At 45.8% G+C, this 25,214-nt stretch overlaps 1 protein-coding gene across 1 annotated transcript in view; it reads right to left on the bottom strand.

The window, feature by feature from the left end:
* Positions 1–25,214, bottom strand: part of NIPBL (NIPBL cohesin loading factor) — a 1,064,356-nt gene that overhangs the window by 144,760 nt on the left and 894,382 nt on the right. Inside the window, 1 exon segment of the mRNA XM_030191924.1 lies at positions 13,761–13,897. Coding sequence (XP_030047784.1) covers positions 13,761–13,897 — 137 coding nt within the window.

The raw sequence follows: 25,214 nt of genomic DNA, 5'->3' as shown, positions 1-25,214 counted from the left end.
GACCGGCCCCGGGTGTCAACTACCCTAGGTACGCCACTGTGCTCAGTTACTTCCAAAACTAAGCAAACACTTTGTCATATTTTGTAATGACTTCTTTTTAGCTTGGTAGTCACACTGAACTTGAAATTGTACAGGAAAATGTGGGGTATAAATGTCATTGATAAATAAATAAATAAATTTCAGCGAGATGGGAGAAATTGTGAGCCCATCAACCTTCCTTTCTTTGGAAAACACCTATGATAGGTAAGCAACAATGTTTTTGCAGTCAACAAGCAGAACTGAGTCAGGCACACAAGTGTGTGACTCTGAAGGTTAGGGCTGCTCATTATTCATCTCTCCTCACTGTCCCATATTTGGGAGCAGTCTGTATTAAAAGCAAGAATTGCTACATCACAGAGACAGACTGACCTGCACAACATGACCAAAGATACTATTCTTCATGCTGGTCTGGGGCCTCATTATTTTTGTGAGCTCTATTCGCGCTTTCTTACCCTGCCATAAAAAACAACTAAGGGATCTTTGCAATCGCAGCTCCTCCCTTCTGTTCAAAATAATCGGTAACATTTGCAGCACATATGTCCATTTAGGGAAGAGGATCATATTGAATAGAGTGATTCGTCCCAACAATGAAATGGGAAGCCCTTGCCATCCCTGTAAAAGCTCTTGCGTTTTTCTTTGTAGGGGGCGAACATTCTCCGAGTAAAGACCAGCTAGGTCCGCCGAAATATAGACCCCCAGGTATTGGATTATCCCTTGCCCATTGAAAGGGGAAGGGGCCCTCCCACTCTGACTGGGTTATGTGTTGCACTGGTAAAGCCATCGATTTTTGCAAGCTTAATTCCAACCTGGAGAAGAAACTGAACTCATCTATGGTTGCAAGAAGGTGAGATACAGATTGATGTGGTTTAGTGAGAGTAAGGAACGTATCATCTGCAAAATCCGGTACCTTTATCTGACTCCCCTTCATTTCCACTCCCTGAATATCTGGGTCTAGCAATATTGTACGGAGGAGGGGTTCCAAATATAATAGAAACAAAAGGGGAGATAGAGGGCATCCCTGGCGTGTTCCCCATTTCACCCGAAAAGCAGGGGATCGAATGCCATTTACCAATACTCGGGCAGACATGGCTGTGTAGAGGGATTTTATTGCAGCCATATACTAGGCCCCCATTCCAATGTACTCCAGGACCTGGAACAGGTAATCCCAGTTGACCTTGCTGCATCTAGGCTAACCAGAAGTACCTGATCCCCCGTGGCCTGCCCATGCGCCACAGCCAACAACACTTTCCGTACATGTTTGGTAGAATGCCTCCCTTTGACAAACCCCACTTGATGTTCACCTATCAGGCCTGGGATGTAAGCCATTAACCTATCCGCCAACACCCGAGACAATATTTTGATATCAACATTAATCAGGGATATTGGCTGATAGGATTCCACTTGCTCTTTTGGTTTTCTTGGTTTGGGAATAAAAGTGTGATGAGAGCCTCATTTTCCCCCCTAGAAAAGAAACCCCTCTCCACAATTGCGTCAAAATATGCTATTAATGGGCCACATATCTGCGGGGTCAGGATTTTATAGTATTCGCTTGCAAAGCCATCAGCGCCTGGTACCGAGCCCAATGGCAAGGCCCTCAGCACTTTTTGCACCTCTTGTGCTCTAATGGGTGCTGAAAAAGCTTGTCTCGCCTCCTCTGTAAGACTTGGCATACCTGCATCCTCTAGGTAATCCCACGTCGCAGGGCCCTGGTCCCTACTCCTAGAGGAGTATGTTTCCATGAAGTGAGAGTAGAATACATCTACTATGTCATTAAGTTGTGTAGAGCGAGTTCCCTCTTTGCTCTCTACCAAGGTTATAAATTGACGTGGAGAATATGCCCGGGCGATCCTTGCTAGGAGCTTGCCTGGTTTATTCCCAAAGCGCTGAAAATTCAGGCGCCTCACCATTAGGTGCTTGCTCATGGATTAAAGAGTTAAGGGCCACCAGGGACGAACCCATTAATTCTTTATTGGGTGCAGTGGGCCTAGCAAGATATTTCCTCTTTGCTACTTTGTACGCATCCTCCAACTTTAAAATACCAGACGCTATGCGCTTCGCGCACATATAGGCTATCACTTCCCCCCCTCAAAACCACCTTGGAAGCCTCCCAGAAAAGTACTGGCGATTCACAAGACTCTAAATTAGTATCTACATACTGTTGCAATTTCTGTTCTAGGTGTTCCCGCAGGAGTTTGTCGTGGTACAGAAAGGAAGGGAACCTCTATCCCTCTCCCCATGGGGCTTGTCCCGTCCCCAGGGCCAATTCTATCCAGATCATGATATGGTCCGAAACCTCCATCGGTCCAATAACAGCTGCAGTAATTTTAAAGAACCATGATTGGCTGATCAGGATATAATCTATTCTTGACCAGCAGTTGTGAACCTTAGATTGGTGTGTATACTCCTTAACAGAGGGGTGGAGGGTTCGCCAAGGGTCTATTAAGCTAAGTTGTTTGCATAACGCCGGCAACCCCTTCCCCTTCCCCACCCCTGGTACAGAAGTGAGGGACAATTTGTCTAATGAAGTGTCTAAGACTTGATTAAAGTCTCCTGCCCAAATCCAGGGCGTGTCTGTATACTGTAACCCCCAAAGCCACAAGAGATTGAAAAAACTGTGGACTAGAGGAATTTGGGCCATAGTCTGTGCACAAATAAAACTGTTGCCCCTGGTAATTAATGTAAAGTAGTACAATCCGGCCCTCTGCATCTTTGTATGTCAGTTTAGATTGACATAGCAGTCCCTTCTTTAATAAAATCGCCACCCTACTTTTCCTATTCCCAGAGGAGGAGGAGTAGCACTCGCCCATCCATTGTTGATGAAGTTTTTTATGTTCAGAGTCAGATAATTTGGTTTCTTGCACACAAGCAATAGACGCCCCTTGTCGCTTAAGCTGAGTCAAGATTTTGTAACGCTTCACTGGGGATGTTATTCCTGAGACATTCCAAGATATTATTTTTAAGGGTGGCCGACCGGTCATCTATGCTCCTGGTCCCTTAGATATCCCAACAAGGTAAGTAATATGTGTAACCCCCGAGGGCCCAGCCCATCCCCCAGGGATACCTGTCTGTCCCACCGAGCAGGAGACCATCTTCCCACACCTAGGCTCCCTTCACCACTGTCGCACGTCTAATATTTCCCCCTCCCCACCTCCAAACCTCCCATCCATCCTTCCTCCCCCCTCTTCAAATCCCCCCCACTCCCCAACCTCCCTGTAGCAAACATTACTAGAGTCACCTTAATGTAAGACCACCCAGGCCCCGTATTGACAACATATCACATTCTATAACATATCAATTACATCCTCAAACTATTATTCAGAACCAGTAATTACCGGCACAACATCGCTACAGCATTTCCAGCCCTGTTGCATTGTTCAACCAGAGCTATTGGGACTTGCACTCAACTCCAGGCCATTCACATAGTCCTTGGCTGCTGATTTCGACGAAAATGAGCGCCAGCTTCCATTCTGGTTGATGTTGAGTACCGCCGGGTAAACTAGCATAAATTTGATCTTCATGTTGTGCAAACGGCTGCATAATGGGGTGAACAATTTCCTTTTCTCCTGTAGAGAGGATGAATAATCTTGGTAAATCCTTATGGGGTTTCCTTTAAATTTGATGGAGTCCCGTTTCAGCCGAAATCCATTCAAAATCTCAACCTTATGTATGTAATTGTGGATTTTCACAATCACTGCTCTCGGCGATTGACGGCCTTCCTGGATGCGTCCCAACCGATGGGTTCCCTCTAAACATAGTGGTCCTGCATGGTCGGAAAGCGTGAACTCATGTTTGAGCCAAGATTCAAGTTCCATTGTTAGCGAGCGGTCCCCCACCGATTCCAGCACTCCTATCAGGCGCAAATTAGCCCGCCGTGACTGATTTTCGAGGTCATCAATTTTATTGATAAGCGATTCAATGGTGGTTTGTAATTGAGTCAGGAGCGGTGAGGTAAGTGCTGCTGCGTCTTCAAGATCTGATACGCGCTGCTGCAGTTCGCCGGTCCTCCGCGACAATTCCAACTGCGCCGCTCCAAAATTAGCAATCTGTGATGAAAGCTTTTCCAGCTTGGGTTCCATCGCCGCTTCTACAGCTGTTGTGAGCTAGGTAAGTTGTTCAGCGGTAAACTACGCACCGCCGTTCTGTGGCCATTTCTGTTCTGCCGGGGCCTCGACTTGGGTCTTCTCTTTTTCCCGTTTTACTGGTTCTGCTGGCCATCGCTTTCGGCTGCGCCTCCACAAATTTGTCCATGGTGCGTTTACGAGGCTCCGTTTTGCAGTTCAGACGAAATCGCCCCAGTAAAAAGTTAGTTTTAAAGCAAGTAAGGGCCCAGGCGTCTCAGAGCGAGTGAGCCACGTGTCCCGCTTGCTCTAGCACATCATGTGACGCCTCTGAAAAATAGTTCATGTGGTCCAGTGCCCATGTAACCTTTTGTACATTAGGCATACCGTTTGTAAATTTAAGACGCGTTATAGATCATCATCCTATATAATAATTCTCACCTCCAACGTTCGGTCTCTGCCTGGGACCGTGGCTCCGTGGTCTGATTCCAGCAGTAGATCAGTGACGTCATCCGCATCACACAGCCTCTTCTACCGCTTCAGTTTCTGCTGTTCGTGTGGTCCCGCCCTTGAGGGCGGGACCACACGAACAGCTGAAACAGAAGCGAAAGAAGAGGCTGTGTGAAGTGTGCGGGAGGTAAAAACGTGCAGGAGGTGGGGAGGGGGGTCCTGAAACGACAGGGGAGGGAAGGGGGGGGGTCATGATCGACACGGGGGGGGGGAAGGGGGTCATGAAACTACAGAGGGGGGTCCTGAAACGACACAGGGGGAGGGGATTCCTGTTAATCAACTGGAAGGGTAGGGGCAGGTCCTGGAACTGGAAGGGGGTCCTGGATCAGGGGGTAGGGGGGATGGGAAGAAGGGGGAGAGAGGAAGAAGGGGAGGAGAAGGGGGAGGGGGGTCCTGGAACTCAGAAAGGGGGGGAGAGGCGGAGTGGGAAGGGGAAAGGGGGGATGGGAAGAAGTGGAGGGGGGGGGGTCCTGGAACTCACATGTGAAGAAGTGGCAGGGGTTTCAGGAACTCAGACAGGGGTGGAAGGGGGAGGGGAAGGGGGTTCAGCAAACTCTCGGTCTCGCTGTCTCTCACATATGCACTCGCACACATTATCATTCTGACACACACACTCTCTCAGAGACACAATCGCACAGTCACTCTCTCACACACTCTCTCAAACATACACACTATGAGGAAAAGCTTGCTAGCGCCTGTTTCCTTAAAAACTGAAACGGGCCTTTTTTTTACTAGTCATTGTAATAAGAATATTAAGCTGGAAGCACCGATGGTTAAGCACTGTTTAACTATGCACCACAACTTTGAGCAGATGAGATGCATGGTTACTGACCAGCTGAAGTTGGGTCAGAGGGGAGGGGATTTTCCAGCTGGAGACTGCTTTTTCGTCAGTCCGACCAATTCGGGTCAGCGTCCCTGTGCCGTGTCTGTCCTGCAAGGCCTTCGTTCGGTCGCGGAGCTCATTAGGGTTCATCATGCTTCGTCACCATCTTGCTTTACAGCTCGCATTCAGCGAAGAAGAGTTCAGAAAGGGCTCTTGTACCTATGGTGGCTCTAATATAACAAGACTTTAGAACAATGTTCAATGGCATATCCATTTGTTCAAAACAGAAAAGAATTCTAGAACTCTTTTGGTAACTGGGATGTCATTCTGTTGGGTTCGAAGGAGATATAAAGCTGCACAGACTTCCTGAATAAATTGGTTCTTGTTTACAGACTAGAGAGTGGAGGGCTTTCTTGCACTGGTACTCATAAGATTTTAGATAAAACATCAGAAGCAGTATTTCCTAATTGACTGGAAAAACATTAGAACCTTAGATTAAAAGAGGGGATAAATCCGTACAAATATTGGGTTGGGAGAGCAACTCTTAAGGTTACCTGTGCCTGGACTTAATTCTTCTAGTAGAGGTTAAGAGCTATTAAGAAAAGCATCTTCCATTGCAGGTGCTTTAGAGAGGCAGACTCCAGTGGTTGAAAAGATGTTTTCATAAGGGAAGCTAAAACAATATTATTCCAATGAACATAGACATCTACAGCTGTTGTTTGACATTAATAAGTATTTTCAAGAAGCATGAAATGATGAGATATGGGGGATCCGGAATTTACTGAAGTATGGAAGATTTCTGCAATTGGGCGGACTGTCTGTAGGGCTTAGTCCTCTCCACATAAAAGACCAATGCTCTCTTACAGTCCAAGGTGTGCAACTTGTCCTCACCAGGGCGGGTATGTGGAAGGGGAAAAAATGTTGGCAAGACAATTGACTGGTTCAGATGGAACTCCGACACCACCTTTGGCAACAACTTAGGGTGAGTACAGAGGACTACTTTGTTATGGTGAAACTTGACATAAGGTGCATGAACTACTAGGGCTTGGAGCTCACTAACTCTACGAGCTGAAGTAACAGCCACCAAGAAAATGACCTTCCAGGTCAAGTACTTCAGATAGCAGGAATTCAGTGGCTCAAAAGGAGCTTTCATCAGCTGGGTGAGAATGACGTTGAGATCCCACGACACTGGTGGAGGTTTGACAGGGGGCTTTGACAAAAGCAAACCTTTCATAAAACGAACTACTAAAGGCTGTCCAGAGATAGGCTGACCTTCTACATGTTGATGATAAGCACTAATCGCACTAAGATGAACCCTTACTGAGTTGGTCTTGAGACCAGACTCTGATAAGTGTAGAAGGTATTTAAGCAGGGTCCATGAGGGCAAGAAAAAGGATCTAGGGCCTTGCTGTCACACCAGACGGCAAACCTCCTCAATTTGAAAGAATAACTCTTTTTCATGGAATCTTCCCTGGAAATAAGACTCAGGAGACACCCCCTGAAAGGCCTAAAGAGGCAACTTCTAAGTTCTCAACATCCAGGCCGTGACAGCCAGCGACCCCCTTGTTCTGAGAGATGAGGGTCAGAAAACAGTCCAATCTCCATGGTTCTTCGGAGGACAACTCTAGAAGAAGAGGGAACCAGATCTGACGGGGCCAAAAAGGTGCAATCAAAATCATGGCTCCGCGGTCTTGTTTTAGTTTCAGCAGAGTTTTCCCTACTAGAGGTATGGGAGGATACGCATACAGATGACCTGTCCCCCAATGCAGGAGAAAGGCATCTAACGCTAGTCTGTCGTGGGCCTGAAGTCTGGAACAGAACTGAGGGACCTTGTGATTGATCTGAGTGGCAAAAAGATCTATCGAGGGGGTGCCCCACGCTCGGAAGATCTTGCAGACAACGTCCATGTGCAGAGACCACTCGTGAGGTTGCATTATCCTGCTCAATCTGTCGGTCAGACTGTTGTTCACCCCTGCCAGGTATGTAGCCTGAAAAAAACATGCTCTAAAGGTGAGCCCAAAGCCACATAAGGACGGCTTCCTGACACAGACGGCAAGATCTGGTGCCCCGCTTGTTGGTGTAATATATTGTAACCTGATTGTCTGTCTGAATTAGAATGATTTGGTTGGACAACCAATCTCTGAAAACCTTTAGAGCGTTCCAGATCGCTCGTAATTCCAGGAGGTTGATCTGAAGATCCCTTTCCTGAAAGAACCAAGCTCCTTGAGAATGAAGCCCATCTACATGAGCTCCCCACCCCAGAAGGAATGCATCCGTTGTCAGCACTTTTTGTGGCTGAGGAATTTGGAAATGACGTCCCAAGGTCAGATTGGTTTGAATGGTCCACCATTGAAGGGAACTGCAAAAATTGGTGGAAAGATGGATTACATCCTCTAGATCCCCTGTGGCCTGACACCACTGGGAAGCTAGGGTCCATTGAGCTGACCTCATATGTAGATGTGCCATGGGAATCACATGAACCGTGAAAGCCATGTGCCCTAAGAGCCTCAACATCTGCCGAGCTGTGATTTGTAGAGACGCTCGAGCCGAGGAAACCAGGGCCAGAAGATTGTCTGCCCTTGCCTGGGGAAGATAAGCTCGAGACGTCTGTGTGTCCAACAGAGCCCCAATAAACTCCAATTTCTGAACCGGGACAAGATGGGACTTGGAATAATTGATTACGAAGCCCAGTAGCTCTAGCACTTGAATAGTCATCCGTATGGACCGAAGAGCACCCGCTTTCGAGGTGCTCTTCACCAGCCAATCGTCGAGATAAAGGAAGACATGCACTCCCAGTCTGCGTAGCGATGCTGTGACAACTGCCAGGCACTTTGTAAAGACCCTGGGCACAGACGCCAGACCAAAGTGCAGTACACAGTACTGAAAGTGCTGAGTTCCCAGCCGAAACCGAAGATACTTTCTGTGAGCTGGGAGTATCGAGGGTTCGACCGCACTGGCCTGTAGAAGGACGGAGAGTACCTGCTTGTGCTGGGAGCTGAAGAACTGAGCTCCCGGTGGACAATTTGGAGGCTTGGATGCCAGATTGAGGGTGTATCCTAACCGGACTATTTGAAGAACTCACTTGTCGGAGGTTATAAGAGGCCACCTTTGGTGAAAAAAATATCAACCTCCCCCCGACAGGCAGGTTGTCCGGCACAAATATGTTTACTGCGGCTATGCTGCACTGAAGCCAGTCAAAAGCCCATCCCTTGCTTTTGCTGTGGAACCGAAGGGGCCTTAGGTGCCCGTCGCTGACGGGAGCGAGCATGCTGGGAGCAAGCCTGAACAGGCTGTCGAGAAACAGGAGTGTACCTACGCCTATTATAGGAATAGAGAGCACTCCTCCTCCCGCTGAAAAACCTCCCGGTTGAGGAGGTAGTAGCAGAAGACGCCCGGCGGGAGAGAGAATCCATGGCATCATTAAGCTTCTTGAGGGTATTAATCATGTCCTCAACCTTCTCTCCAAAAAGATTATCTCCCCGGCAAGGAACATCCGCCATTCGCTGCTGGGTCTTATGATCCAGGTCATAGACACGCATCCATGAGAGTCTGCGCATCACTATACCTTGAGCAGCTACTCGGGATGCCACATCAAAAGTGTCATAAGTACCCCTGGCCAGGAATTTACGACATGCCTTCTGCTGCCTGACCACCTGGTGAAAAGGTTCAGCAAGCTCTGGAGGAAGTACTTCAACTAACCTGGACAGTTGCCTCACCGAGTTCCGTAAGTGGATGCTCGTGTAGAGCTGGTATGTTTGGATTTTGGCGGCGAGAAACGCGGCCTGATACGTACGCCTCCCAAAGGAATCCAGGGTCCTAGACTTTCTGCCTGGGGGCGCCGAGGCATAGTCTCTAGTACTCCTGGCTCTTCTGAGAGCAGAGTCCACCACCATAGAATCGTGAGGAAGTAGGGCCTTAACTATCACCAATCCTGACTACCACCATACTTCAGTATTTATATTGTCTAGGGCTCCAGTTGCAGTATAGGCCCACCTTTTATATAACCCTTTCCATAACATTCTATCACGGCTGGTGGTCCTGACCAACTACTGAAAGGCCCATGCTGAAAAAACACAGCAGGAATGACTGCAGAGCTAAAATCAATAGTTCGACTGGAAGAATTGGTATTTTGGTTACTTTATCACATTGTCATTATTGAACGCTTTTCACTACCCTTGATTTCAGCACCTGAAATGTATTGATTACCAAGTTTATTTTAATTTACTGTGTACTCTACATACTCTGATTGGAACATTCTTCTGTATTTCTTATTCTGGAAATGGCGATCGCCACTACGGTATTTGTAAGCCACATTGAGCCTGCAAAGAGGTGGGAAAATGTGGGATATAAATGCAGGAAATAAATAAATAAATCTGCCAGGAGACAGGGCTCTGCACTGTGTAAATGTGGCAACAGATGTCTATACAAGAAGAGGTTGACTGCTCTAAAGAGATAGCATCACTGAAAACAACATTAGTGCAATGCAGGGGTTTTGTGAGGAAATTTCTTGCCCTATATCTCTGAAGATAAAGGAGATGCTCCCTTTGTGAGTCAGGGACACAAGTACAACAGAAAACACAGGGATCTGAGTCATGGTCTACACCTAAATACCAGAGGCAATTGTTCCTTTTTTTAATTTTAAAGATAAAGAAAAACAATGCCAGATAACACGTTCAAGAACAGCACAATCAATCAGCAAGGAGCTGCTAAAGTTCCAATGCCACAAAGATAGGTTGGTCATCTGGTCAGTTCGGGCACCTTTTCACGGCTTGGTCACAAGAAAAAATGGACCAAGTAAAGTTGGCCAAGTGCTCGTCAGGGACGCCCTTCTTTTTTCCATTATCAGTCGAGGACGCCCATCTCTTAATCACGCCCCAGCCCCGCATTCACTATGGTGCCGACATGCCCCCCGGGAACTTTGGTCGTCGTCCCCACGACGGGAAGCAGTTGAGGACGTCCAAAATTGGCTTTCGATTATGCTGATTTGGGCGACCCTGAGAGAAGGATGCCCCATCTCCCGATTTGTATCGGGAGATGGGGCACCCTTCTCTTTCGAAAATAAGCCTGATAATGTAATATGGTGTCAGGAGGACAGCAAATGGCATACTGAAACACCAGATAGACAACCTCTTTTACTTAAGGGTGCAGGTATGTCTGGTAGATCATTTTCTAGAAGTGACTACATCTTGAATAGACACTGGAAACCTAAGTGCAGAAACTAAACATTGCTCAATTTCCAAGCTGTGAAAGCTAACAATTTGAGATTGTTTAGGTTTATTAGTAAAATTACTATAACTTCTTCAACAAAAACAAAAAAAAACCCCCCAAAACATTTATTTGTTATACACTGCAGGGCCCATTGCATATAATGAGCTCAGTGATGGCCACTACACGATAACAGCATCAGCATGTGCTGTTAGTAAATGACCCCATTAATTTAACTGAATAGCTAATGTTACAATGCTGGCAAATTAACATTTCACTTTTACATAACAAACTAGACCCACACTAACAAGACTTCAAATTCTCCATTCAATATTGTCTTAGGCAAGAGTCAGGCAATCAAACCTTATCACAGTTTACTTAGATAAGGTTCCCCACATTATTTCCGATCATATTTCTACGAAGTGCAACTTATTTCAGGTGCTTAACTTTTACTCTATTACGTTTAACAGAATACGTTGTTTGGCAATATAACACAATGCTAACAAAATGAAATGTAAATTTGCACACTCATCTGGATTTTGTATTTGGGTTTAGCTCACATAAGGGCTGCACATTAATTAGAATTAATAACGCGATCAATGCGTAAATTATTAGCTGAAATTAAAACATTTAATTGCAATTAATAATTGACCTGCCCTGCTGCACCACAGGCAGCCGTACTGAAAGGCTGCCTGCGGCCTGCACCAGGCCTTTCCCTCTGAGCTGTCCCATCCCCTTCATAAAACCTTGGATGTGTGAGTGAGCAGGGGGGGGGGGGGGGGGGGAGAGAGAGAGAGAACCTTGGAGGGGGTGGCAGTGGGGGGGAGAGAGACAGAACCACAGGCAGGGCCAAAAGGGGAGGAAGAGATGCTGGACTGTGCCTGAGGTGCGGGGGGAATGCCAATTGAGGGAGATAAGGATGTAGGGCGGCAAAGATGTTGGGCTCAGAGAGAGGGAGGGACAAATAATGGAGAAGGTGGAGGGAAGAAAGAAAAAAAAAGAGACAGGGGTTGGATTCAGGAAGCAGGGGCTTGGGGAGAGAGAGAGAAAAAATGGATGATACTGGGCCTTTAATCTGTGGCACAGCTGTAGGGGAGGGGCCTTGGAAACCTTGGTCCTCCCCCCCCATTTTGGGCTCAGGCCCCCTCCAAAGCTGCAGTACATATTCAATGGCTGGTGGGGAAGCTGAAGCCCTGTCAGTCGAAGAAATCCGCTGTTGTTACCCGCTTCCTCCTCATACAGGCTCAGAAGCGAGGAAGTCAGCGGGGTGATTCTAGCCACCATTGCTTACATTCCCCAAGCATGATCAGTTTGAGCATGAATTGTGCATGCTTGGGGAGTGCCAGCATCGGTGGCCAGAGGCACCCTGATTTCCTCGTTCCTGAGGCAGCACAAGGAGGAAAGAGGCTGATTGGCAGTGGATTTCTTTGCCTGGCGGGGCTTTGGCATTTCCACTATGATATGTGGGGGGGGGGGGGGGGGGGGATGGAGGGAGAGGAAATGCATGCCCCCCCCCACAGTCCATCCCTGCCTTCAATCATGAGATTAAAATTTTTTATTGAAATGCAGCCCTAGCTTACACCTTTTCAGCAGTAGTTTAAGGCATGTTACATTCAGGCAGAGTAGTTATTTATACAAGCACAGATATAAATACTCCATTGTTACATTTCCCCTACCAAAAATTAATATATGATGCTCCATTTTCAAAAATCTTACAAATACTACTGCTAAAGCTTATGAACATCAGATAAATAAAATAAGGACCCTTTTACTAAACTGAGTTAAGCACTAATATATGCTTAATGTGGGAAAATGGCTTACCAGAACATGCATTAAAGCATTTTATGGTAATTTGCTTGTCAGCATGTGCTAATTAATAAAAAAAAAATTTCTGGGAGAAGGTGTGTTATGGGTGATGAACATTATCCAGCTAGTGTGTTCACATTAGTGCTTGCTAAGTGGATAATGTGGACTTAACGCAGGAGCACTTGGCACCACCTAAATAGGAAAAAGTAGCACGAGACCTGCAAAAGTTTTGGAAAAATCCATAATATGCTGCCATGGTAAATCTAGGCTTAGCATGTGGAAAAATCCTGTGTTTGCATGCGCTAAGCCCAGGTTTTGTCACAGCTTAGTAAAAGAGCCTCATAATGTTAAATGTAATTTTACATTACACATTATTGAAAACAAGGGTTTTTTTTTTTATACTAAGGTGCTCCAACAGATTTAGCCGCACACTAAATGAAGATGCTCATAGGAATATAATGAGTTTCTCATCATTTAGCACACACTAATCATTAGCGCATCTTAGTAAAAGTGCACCAAAGTATGTTAAGATATATTATATAGGGGTCCTTTCACTAAGCTGCAGTAAGCACTAATATGTGCTTACTGCTACTAAAAATGCCTTGGGGAGTGCTCAGGTGTCCTCAGAGGCGTATCTGAAGTTCGGGGGGGGGGGGGCAGAGCCAGAATGAGGGGGCACATTATAGCCCCCACCCCGCCATTGCCGACCCCACCCCTGCCGCCGTCACCTACCTTTGCTGGACGTCAGACTCTGTTTCTGTGAGTCTGAAGTCCTGCATGTACAACGTGCTGCGATGTCAGACTCCGAAACTGGATTCAGCAGCTTTGAACAGCACGGAGGACGATCGAAGAAGAACTTAAAAGACCTCGGCTCGGCTGGCGGGGGTTGGGGTCCCCCGCCAGCTGAAGGAATATTTTTAAAGGCAGCGGCAGGAGGAAGCGGACCTCGGCTGGCGGGGGTTGCGGTCCCCCGCCAGCAAAGATAGCCCACGGCAACAGCGGAGGAGGGTTGACGGCGGCAGGGGGGTCCAGGGCGAAATCTGCAGGGGCCCAGGTTCCCGTGGCCCCATGCAGATACGCCCCTGGGTGTCCCGCAGTAATTTGGGGATTGGCATGTGTTATCCATGCGCTAAAAAATAACATTTAAGTTTTAGTGCTGGGGGCGGAGTGGCTGTGCTCAGCCATTTTGCCCCTGTGGGAAAAATAGCTTTAGTGTACAGGACCATTTTTTTTTTAACCGCAGTTTGGTAAAAGGGCCCCACAGTTTTATTACTATATATTAATCCTTTGCATAGGACTGTTTAGTATCCTATACTTACACTACATTTAGTAGTAAGGTAAGGTTGCATAGTCATAGCATGCTTCACCATTAGTTGAGGCCTGATTTTGCTGAACAAGAACAGAGTGGTTATGCAAGCTACCAAGCAATTGGAATTCATCCCTTTGTTGTCAGAATCTGTAAAAATTAGGAAATATATTAGCATAGAAGAAATGTTCTGCAAGCCTATTACATGACAGCAGCAACTTTTTAGAACTATTATTAAAATACATTTAAGGAACTAACACCAGAGTTTCCATTAAATCATTTCCTTGGTCAGATAACATATCTTTTTTTCTGTTTTTTATTACATTTAACAAAATAGAGAAATAATTTTCTCACAAAAAACTGTTGTGAGGACAAACACCAATTTTCAGAGGAGTTACCATTTTAGTGGGTTTTTTTTCAGGTTAACTAGGAATTACTGCTATTTATAATCTGAAGAAAACAGTATAGAAATGTAACATACCATAACCAAGGATGAAAAAGACAAAACAATCTCAACATACATATATATATGTATATATATATATATTAGCTTGATTGACCCATAAATGTGTAAAACCTGTTCATATATTCTACAGATCACCTTGGGTGAGTTTCTTCAAAAAGGTGGTAAATAAGCCCTAATAAATACACAAATATTCAACTAGGATAGACAAGGTTTACTCTGTACTGTAATATAAAACAAGAATCATGCCAGGAACTTTGAATTCAGACTGAGTGCATTTCAGATGTAAGATTACACATTTTTAAAAGGGAATTGTGGAATTATTGAACACAGCCTGCTCCTAGCTGTCTTCAATCTTGATCTATAACTAGGGCTTTCGAACCCAGGGGTTTCTCATTTGAAAATTTAAAGGCTTATTTCAGGCAATTTGTTACTTTGGCAGGCTAGGAAAAATAAAGGTTTATGAAGATGTTTTGTGCTTTTGAGGTGGGTTCCATTAAAAATGCTAAATACTCTATCCCCATCTTTATTATTATACTATTTCACATTTTTGAACCTTTTTCCAGGAAAGGGTACCTAAAATCTCTCTTCCCTTTCATAGCACTTTTTCTCCCTTCCCCCACCCCTTAAGGTATACTCTCTCTCTCTTTCTTCCTCCTCTTCCCCTATGGCCCACACTATTTTTCTCTCTCTGCCTTCCAGGTGGCCCTCCCTCCACCCCTGCACTATTACCTCCCTATTCTCCCCAGCTTGGTTTCCATCACCTTTGTGGCTCACCTACTCCAAAAGCACTATGGCTCCTTGGTCCCTTTGGCTCACCTGCTGCTAGAGGGCTATGGCTCATTAGGATGAAATGCTGCTGTGGCCATGGCTGCCTCCTCTGTCCAAGTGTGCGGCTTAAATCTTTGCCACCATCTTTTCCCTGTTCCCTACAAACCCACACAGATAACATCTGGCTCTGATGTCATCAGACTGCAGTAGTACCTTTGAGGGTGTATTTTTTTAAACAGGGTTTTCTGGTTATAATCCCTAGGTCCAACCATGATCTTTCAAATAAGACTTTCTAAGCAAAGCAGAATTCTACAATCAACTTCAAAGACAGAAGAAGAGGCTCCGTGAAATAACGTAGTTTGCATTCTTGATTTTAAAGGATATTTATGTTAATAATTTCACCACAGTGAACTGTAAGAAAAGGAAAGCTTTAGAAAATGCGGAATATTACTTTATAAAAATTTATTTTTTTCTATTTCAGCCAAAACATGAAGCAACTATTGCTATTTCTGAGGTGAGCTAGGTGCAAGGTAAGGAATTTCAGCTGCGCTCACAAAATTCACAATAAACTTGTAAGGACTGGACACACAGCACTTAGGGCCCCTTTTACCTAGTTGAGGCAAAAGGGGGCTGGGGCTGGTGTCAGCACGTGTTTTACACGCGAGTCAAGGCCCTCTTTTATTGCAGCTGGTAAAAGGGAAGTCTCGCTTTCCTACAGGAAATGGTCGAGTGGCAAGTAAAGCATTTGCCGCGCAGCCATTTCATGGGGCGCCACTCATATGTGTGTGCCTGATGCATAGAGCTCCAAGCTCTCAGAGAACGTGTCCATTCTCTTGAGGCTAGAGTAGCAGACTTGGTGGAGCTGAGGGAGACAGAGAGGTACATAGAGGAGATCTACAAGGATGTTGTAGAGAAGTCCCACCTCCAGTCTGGTAGCCTTTGTGCTACCTTGGAGGAGGGAGGTCTCCTAGAAGGAGAGCATCACCCTGGTGAAGTAGGAAGTACTCCTGTAGCCAGGACCTGCCCACCAGGGGATGTACTATCTTCTCGCACCGAGGATATGTCGCCAAGTGCTGCCCGGGAGGGAAAGGTTAGGACAGCTGTTGTAGTTGGTGATTCGATCATTAGGCATATACAGTGGGGGAAATAAGTATTTGATCCCTTGCTGATTTTGTAAGTTTGCCCACTGACAAAGACATGAGCAGCCCATAATTGAAGGGTAGGTTATTGGTAACAGTGAGAGATAGCACATCACAAATTAAATCCGGAAAATCACATTGTGGAAAGTATATGAATTTATTTGCATTCTGCAGAGGGAAATAAGTATTTAATCCCTCTGGCAAACAAGACCTAATACTTGGTGGCAAAACCCTTGTTGGCAAGCACAGCGGTCAGACGTCTTCTGTAGTTGATGATGAGGTTTGCACACATGTCAGGAGGAATTTTGGTCCACTCCTCTTTGCAGATCATCTCTAAATCATTAAGAGTTCTGGGCTGTCGCTTGGCAACTCGCATCTTCAGCTCCCTCCATAAGTTTTCAATGGGATTAAGGTCTGGTGACTGGCTAGGCCACTCCATGACCCTAATGTGCTTCTTCCTGAGCCACTCCTTTGTTGCCTTGGCTGTATGTTTTGGGTCATTGTCGTGCTGGAAGACCCAGCCACGACCCATTTTTAAGGCCCTGGCGGAGGGAAGGAGGTTGTCACTCAGAATTGTACGGTACATGGCCCCATCCATTCTCCCATTGATGCGGTGAAGTAGTCCTGTGCCCTTAGCAGAGAAACACCCCCAAAACATAACATTTCCACCTCCATGCTTGACAGTGGGGACGGTGTTCTTTGGGTCATAGGCAGCATTTCTCTTCCTCCAAACACGGCGAGTTGAGTTCATGCCAAAGAGCTCAATTTTTGTCTCATCTGACCACAGCACCTTCTCCCAATCACTCTCGGCATCATCCAGGTGTTCACTGGCAAACTTCAGACGGGCCATCACATGTGCCTTCCGGAGCAGGGGGACCTTGCGGGCACTGCAGGATTGCAATCCGTTATGTCGTAATGTGTTACCAATGGTTTTCGTGGTGACAGTGGTCCCAGCTGCCTTGAGATCATTGACAAGTTCCCCCCTTGTAGTTGTAGGCTGATTTCTAACCTTCCTCATGATCAAGGATACCCCACGAGGTGAGATTTTGCGTGGAGCCCCAGATCTTTGTCGATTGACAGTCATTTTGTACTTCTTCCATTTTCTTACTATGGCACCAACAGTTGTCTCCTTCTCGCCCAGCGTCTTACTGATGGTTTTGTAGCCCATTCCAGCCTTGTGCAGGTGTATGATCTTGTCCCTGACATCCTTAGACAGCTCCTTGCTCTTGGCCATTTTGTAGAGGTTAGAGTCTGACTGATTCACTGAGTCTGTGGACAGGTGTCTTTCATACAGGTGACCATTGCCGACAGCTGTCTGTCATGCAGGTAACGAGTTGATTTGGAGCATCTACCTGGTCTGTAGGGGCCAGATCTCTTACTGGTTGGTGGGGGATCAAATACTTATTTCCCTCTGCAGAATGCAAATAAATTCATATACTTTCCACAATGTGATTTTCCGGATTTAATTTGTGATGTGCTATCTCTCACTGTTACCAATAACCTACCCTTCAATTATAGGCTGCTCATGTCTTTGTCAGTGGGCAAACTTACAAAATCAGCAAGGGATCAAATACTTATTTCCCCCACTGTACATAGCTGGGAGCCTGGTGGATGTGAGGATCGTTTGGTGACTTGCCTGCCTGGTGCGAAAGTGGCGGACCTCACGCATCACCTAGATAGGATTTTAGATAGTGCTGGGGAGGAGTCAGCTATCTTAGTACATGTGGGTACCAATGACATAGGAAAATGTGGGAGAGAGGTTCTGGAAGCCAAATTTAGGCTCTTAGGTACAAAGCTCAAATCCAGAACCTCTAGGGTAGCATTTTCTGAAATGCTACCCGTTCCACACGCAGGCCCAAGAGACAGGCAGAGCTCCGGAGTCTCAATGTGTGGATGAGACGATGGTACAGGGAGGAGGGTTTTAGATTTGTTAGGAACTGGGCAACATTCTGGGGAAGGGGGAGCCTATTCCGAAAGGATGGGCTCCACCTTAACCAGGGTGGGACCAGGCTGCTGGCATTGGCATTTAAAATGGAGATAGAGCAGCTTTTAAACTAGAAATGTGGGGAAGGCCAACAGTCGCTCAAAAGCGCATGGTTCGGGATAAGGTATCAAAACAGGGAAGATAGGGCATCCGGATAGTGAGGTTGCAAAAGAGACTGTAGTAGATCAGGTGTCCCTAAATAAAACTAAAAATCAGACAAAAGACTGCAAATTAATACTGTCAAGTACTAAGCATGATGTAAATAGGAGCAACAAACACAGTTTGAAATGTCTATATGCAAATGCCAGGAGCCTAAGAAATAAGATGGGAGAATATATTGCACTAAATGAAAAATTAGATATTAATAGGCATCTCTGAGACCTGGTGGAAGGAGGATAACCAGTGGGGCACTGTCATACCGGGGTACAAATTATATCATAGTGATAGGGTGGATCGAATTGGTGGAGGGGTAGCATTGTATATTAACGAGAGCCTTGAATCAAATAGATTGAAAATTCTGCAGGAAACAAAACACTTCTTGGAATCACTTTGGATTGAAATTCCATGTGTAAAGGGGAAAAGGATAATGATAGGAGTGTACTACCGTCCGCCTGGCCAGGATGAACAGACAGATGCAGAAATGTTAAAGGAAATTAGGGACACAAACAAACTGGGTAACACAACAATAATGGGTGATTTCAATTACCCCGATATTGACTGGGTAAATGTAACATCTGGGCACGCTAGGGAGGTAAAATTCCTTGATGAAATCAAGGACAGCTTTATGGAGCAGCTGGTACAGAAGCCAAAGAGAGAAGGAAAAATTCTAGACCTAGTCCTTAGTGGAGCGCATGATCTGGTGCGGGAGGTAATAGTGCTGAGGCTGCTTGATAACAGTGATCATAATATGATCGGATTTGATATTAGCTTTGAAGTAAGTATACATGAAAATCAAATACATTAGCGTTTAAAAAAGGAGAATATGATAAAATGAGAAGTATGGTGAAAAGAAAAGTTAGAGGAGTGACTGCGAGAGTCAAAAATTTACATCAGGTGTGTATGCTGTTCAAAAACACCATCCTGGAAGCCCAGGCAAAATATATTCCGCATATCAAAAAAGGAGGACGGAAGACCAAACGACAGCCGGCGTGGTTAAAAAGTGAGGTGAAGGAAGCTATTAGAGCTAAAAAAAATCCTTCAGAAAATGGAAGGAGGAATAGACTGAAAATAATAAGAAATGGCATAAAGAATGTCAAGTCAAATGCAAAGCGCTGATAAGGAAAGCTAAGAGGGACTTCGAAAAAAAGATTGCGTTGGAGGCAAAAACACATAGTAAAATTTTTTTAGGTATATTAAAAGCAGGAAGCCGGCAAAAGAATCGGTTGGACAGCTAGATGACTGAGGAGTAAAAAGGGCGATCAGGGAAGACACAGTCGTAGCGGAGAGATTAAATGAATTCTTTGCTTCGGTCTTCACCGAGGATGATTTGGGTGGGATACTGGTGCCGGAAATGGTATTCAAAGCTGACGAGTTGGAGAAACTTAATGAATTCTCTGTAAACCTGGAGGATGTAATGGGACAGTTCTACAAACTGAAGAGTAGCAAATCTCCTGGACCGGATGGTATTCATCCCAGAGTACTGATAGAATTGAAAAATGAGCTTGCGGATCTATTGTTAGAAATATGTAATTTATCCTGAAAATCGAGTGTGGTACTGGAAAATTGGAGGGTGGCCAATGTAATGCTGATTTTTAAAAAAGGTTCCAGAGGAGATGCGGGAAATTATAGACTGACGAGTCTGACGTCGGTGCCGGGCAAAACGGTACAGACTATTATTAAGAAGTGGAGGAGTGGCCTAGTGGTTAGGGTGGTGGACTTTGGTCCTGGGGAACTGAGTTTGATTCCCACTTCAGGCACAGGCAGCTCCTTGTGACTCTGGGCAAGTCACTTAACCCTCCATTGCCCCAAGTACAAATAAGTACCTGTATACAATATGGAAGCCGCATTGAGCCTGCCATGAGTGGGAAAGCGCATATTCAAAAGAATGGATTAATGAGAAAAAGTCAACATGGATTTAGTGAAGGGAAATCTTGTGTCACTAATCTACTACATTTCTTTGAAGGGGTGAACAAACATGTGGATAAAGGGGAGCCGGTTGATATTGTGTATCTGGATTTTCAGAAGGCGTTTGACAAAGTACCTCATAAAAGACTCCAGAGGAAATTGGATAGTCATGGGATATGCGGTAGTGTTCTATTGTGGATTAAAAGCTGGTTAAAAGTTAGAAAACAGAAAGTAGGGTTAAATGGTCAGTATTCTCAATAGAGAAGGGTAGTTAGTGGGGTTCCCCAGGGGTCTGTGCTGGGACCGCTGCTTTTTAACATATTTATAAATGACCTAGAGATGGGAGTAACTAGTGAGGTAATTAAATTTGCTGATGACACAAAGTTATTCAAAGTCGTTAAATCGCGGAAGGATTGTGAAAAATTATAAGAGGACCTTACGAGACTGGGCGTCTAAATGGCAGATGACGTTTAATGTGAGCAAGTGCAAAGTGATGCATGTGGGAAAGAGGAACCCGAATTATAGCTACATCATGCAAGGTTCCACGTTAGGAGTCACGGACCAAGAAAGGGATCTAGGTGTTGTCGTTGATGATATGTTGAAACCTTCTGCTCAATGTGCTGCGGCGGCTAAGAAAGCAAATAGAATGTTAGGTATTATTAGGAAAGGAATGGAAAACAAAAAGGAGGATGTTATAATGCCTTTGTATCGCTCCATGGTGCGACCGCAGCTCGAATATTCTGTTCAATTCTGGTCACCGCACCTCAAAAAAGATATAGTGGAATTAGAAAAGGTGCAAAGAAGGGCGATGAAAATGATAAAGGGGATGGGACGACTTCCCTATGAGAAAAGGCTAAAGCGGCTAGGGCTCTTCAGCTTGGAGAAAAGGCGGCTGAGGGGAGATATGATAGAGGTCTATAAAATAATGAGTGGAGTTGAATGGGTAGATGTGAAGCGTCTGTTCACGCTTTCCAAAAATACTAGGACTAGGGGGCATGCGATGAAGCTACAATGTAGTAAATTTAAAACGAATCTGGAAAACATTTTCTTCACTCAACGTGTAATTAAACTCTGGTATTCGTTGCCAGAGAATGTGGTAAAGGCGGTTAGCTTAGCGGAGTTTAAAAAAGGTTTGGACGGCTTCCTAAAGGAAAAGTCCATAGACCGTTATTAAATGGACTGGGGAAAATCCACTATTTCTGGGATAAGCAGTATAAAATGTTTTGTACATTTTTGGGATCTTGCCAGGTATTTGTGACCTGGACTGGCCACTGTTGGAAACAGGATATTGGGCTTGATGGACCTTTGGTCTTTCCCAGTATGGCAATACTTATGTACTTATGCACTGCCACACATTGAGGTGGTGATAAGGGCTCCCACTTAACCCGGCGGTAACCAGGCAGCGTGCAGCACTGCCTGATTACTGCAGGGTACACTCCGGCGCTACAAAAAATAAATACATTTTGTAGTGCCGGAAATGATGGCGTGCTAGGGGTGGGAAGTACAGCTGGGCTGCTGCGGTAGCCTAGCGGTAAAATCGTAGAATTGGGCTATTTTCCACTCCTCCCCACAGCTTTTTTTGAATGCCCACAAGTCGCGGCTTTTTGGGCTATTTTTGGCCTGGTTGGGCAATTTTAAATTGCCGCGGGTTGGCTGCTCCTTTATAGCTCGCCTTCCTATTGGTCCTAATTGGACCAATAGGCGGTGAGATCTGGTCCTGTTTAAGTTGGACCAGCGTGGCGCGCACTGCACACCTTTTTTCTCTTTCACGTGGCCTCTCTGTGTGGCTGGAGGAGCGAAGGGAGGCCTGACCCAAGAGGCCACAGAAGACACGTGGCTCTGGTGGCAGGTCCCCTCCTGATCTGCTCTATGAATCAGAGAGCAGATCATCAAGAGAGGGTGATGGAGCGGAGCTATAAGCTGCTGCATCCACGTTGTCATGCTTTATTATTGTAATGGCAGCATTTTTATTTAATCTCACTTATATTTTCAAACTTGCCAGCTTGGGCAGTATATGGATGTACACAGAGGCAGTATAAGAACGGAATAACTTTTCATAGGTAGAGTAGCAATTTGTTATAAATCATAATCAATGTTTTGGAGGGGCTAGTTATAGGGACACCCTAGAATGTGTTATAGTTGTGCAGAGGTTTTTTTTTCTCCTGGTAAAGGGTCACTAAAACAAATATCATGTTATGAGAATCAGGTGCTCAACATTCAGAGTTTTTATCTATTTATTTAAAACATTTATATCCTACATTAAAGATGATTTAGGTTGAAACCTGGGATCATGTAAAATCTTTTTTTCCTGTGCCTAGATCAAGAGAGAGAGATGGTTTGTGGTGGAAACTTGCTTCTTTTGTTTTGAGAGTGGGTGGGTGGATGGATTATGAATTTATGCTAATTATGATGCTGGTGCTGATTGTGCTAATTATGATTCTGATTATGCTGCTGATGATTATATCACCTTATTAATATTAACATTGACCTTATTAATATTCATATTTACCTTAATATTCATATCAACCTTATTAATATTTATATTAATATTGTGCTTTGTATGGGCTGAAAAATGTTTCGCCATCTGGCAACACTGCCCGGTGGTACTTCCTATATAGTGAGCCCTTAGTAAAAGGAGCCCTTAAAGTAGAATTATGATGTGAGCAAGTTCCTTATGCCCAATCTCAAGAACCATATTAGAGTTTGAAACCCACTGGATGTTTTTTCTAAATGTATTTTAAAGTAGAAAAAGGTAGCAGGATTTAAAACTGAATATATGCACTAAGACATCAGGGTGTACAGAACTGTATATTGTAAGGAGGAGGTAGAGGGAAGGCAGAGAAGAACTGACAGGGGCAGTAGGCCTAGAAAGGAAGATCACTCTCTGCCGGGGAAAGGGGGTAGGAGACTTGCAAGAAAGGAAGTGAACTACAGAACCCAGCAGCACTTGCAAGGGAGGAGGGAACATGAGGGACAGCACTCCAACTCTCAGCAGGCAGACAGGTCAGCAGGTGATTGGGAGATGGAGGACAATCAAGGGGAGGAGCAGCACCTGGGAGAGAGGGTGGGGGAAGACTCCATGGAGTGGGAGGAGATTGAGCTGGAGGAGGACGGTGAAAAGGCCATGAAAGAAGCTGAACAGGAGCAAATGGAGTTCTTCTGCTCAGGACAGAGGGTAATTACATGAAGAAGGTCAGTCTGTACATTTTCGGTGGGAGGTTGTCAGAGTGTTGGTGGCTGACAAGTGAGGGAGGAGAAAATGCCTCTATCTCCTAGGCAGTAGGAGAAAGTGAGTAGAGGAACTGACTGACTCAAAAGTCTATTTCATTTGGGTTTGGAGTCTCAAGACTGAACTTTTGGGAACTGTTGGGGGCTTGTGGGGAGAGGGGAAGAAGAAGGGAAGTAAGTTGTACAGAGACCAGCAGCTGGAATACAGCGCATACTCTATGCGCCGGCTGGTGGGGCTCTGAAATAAAAGTGCTCTGCAGAATAAACAGTACTGTGAATTGCTTTTTGCAAGTGAGCCGGAACAATTCTGTTGAGGAGATGGATTAGCCCCAATTGTGTGGGCGAAGAAGGACAGCTCGGAGAGGTGCTCCGAGGTGCGCAGACCACACAGAGAGGTGTTGAGCGGAGCGCGGACAGCACAGAGAGGTGTCGAAGCAAGAGCGGACAGCACGGAGGGGTGCTTGCTGACATTTGGTGGCAGTGGTGGGATATTTGACAGAACTTCCTGGTTCTCCAAGAGAAGGAAGAGCAAGGCGCAAAAGCCTGGGCTATCCGGTGAGCATATAGCATGGCTGGAAAGGGATTTTGCTGATGCATGGGTGTGGTTGCAGGGTGGCAAACCTATAAAAGCAGCTGCACTTGGAGGTTGTTGTTTTTGTGTGTTGTCTAGGAGAGAAGAAGGCCAGCACAATGGATCCAAAGGAGATGTTTTCCTTCATGGCCCATCAATTCCAAAAACAACAGGAACTGGCACACAAATTGATGGAGGACTCCTTGGCTGCATCGAGGGCCCAGCAACAGCCGCTTCTGGAACTGTGTCAGGAGTTGTTGAAAGGAGGAGCACGGGAACAGCCAGGGCCGACGATGCCAGAGGGAGCTGCAACGGGAGGAGCACCGTTGACCGGAGGCCTGACGGGGATGAACTGGTTACCCTGGGGTAAGCTGTCTGATAAGGACGGCATAGAGGATTACCTGGGGGCATTTGAACGGGTAGCGGTTGCTGCAGCCTGGCCAGGGGAGCAATGGACTATGAGACTGGCTCCGGCATTATCCGGGGAGGCACTGGCAGCATTTCGCAGTCTCCCGGCTGTTGAGATTGCGGACTATGCTAAGCTTAAACGGGCTATTCTGGACAGGTACGGGCTAAGTAAGCAGTCCTACCGAAGGAAATTTAGAGAGTGGAGGTGGGCAGAAGGAGAGACGCCCAGGGCTTTGGCCCAGAAATTACTGGATTTGGCCACCAAGTGGTTAGAACCCGAAAAAAACTCAGTGACTCAAGTAATGTTAGAGCTGGTGTTGGAGCAGTTTCTGGAGGCCTTACCAGCAGAATTGAGAAGGGACTTGATTAGGCGGGGCTGTGGGTCTTTGGATGAAGTTGTTAAAAGTATGGAATGCTTTCTAGAGTCCCAACATGTGGGTGGGGGCGGGGTGCGGGCGGGAAAGGAAAGATATATGACAGGGGCTAAGCCTCTGCAGGCAAAGAGGGAACTGGCCGGTATGAGTGAAGGGGGAATGGGGGTCTCAGGGTATGCTGGGGATCGTATTTGTTATAGGTGTGGGCATAAAGGGCACGTAAGGAAGGATTGTAGGGCCAAGGAGGGCTTTACTTCTCATTCTTATAAACAGGTGTCCAATCCCTTTACTCAGGTCATGGAGGTGGGGGGGGGGGGGGGGGGGGGGGGGGTGAAAGTGGAGGCCCTGTTAGACTCGGGAGCTGACCAATCTATGCTTTCAAGGAGATTATGGTCCCGTATAAGTAAGGGAAAGTATGATCAGAGAGGGGCTAGCCAGGGGGAGGTAGCTATTCAATGCATTCAT

This window comes from Microcaecilia unicolor, chromosome 2 (assembly GCF_901765095.1).
Source record: "Microcaecilia unicolor chromosome 2, aMicUni1.1, whole genome shotgun sequence".
Taxonomy (NCBI): domain Eukaryota; kingdom Metazoa; phylum Chordata; class Amphibia; order Gymnophiona; family Siphonopidae; genus Microcaecilia; species Microcaecilia unicolor.
The sequence above is the reverse complement of the archived record's forward strand: the minus strand, read 5'-3'. Positions and strand labels throughout refer to the sequence as shown.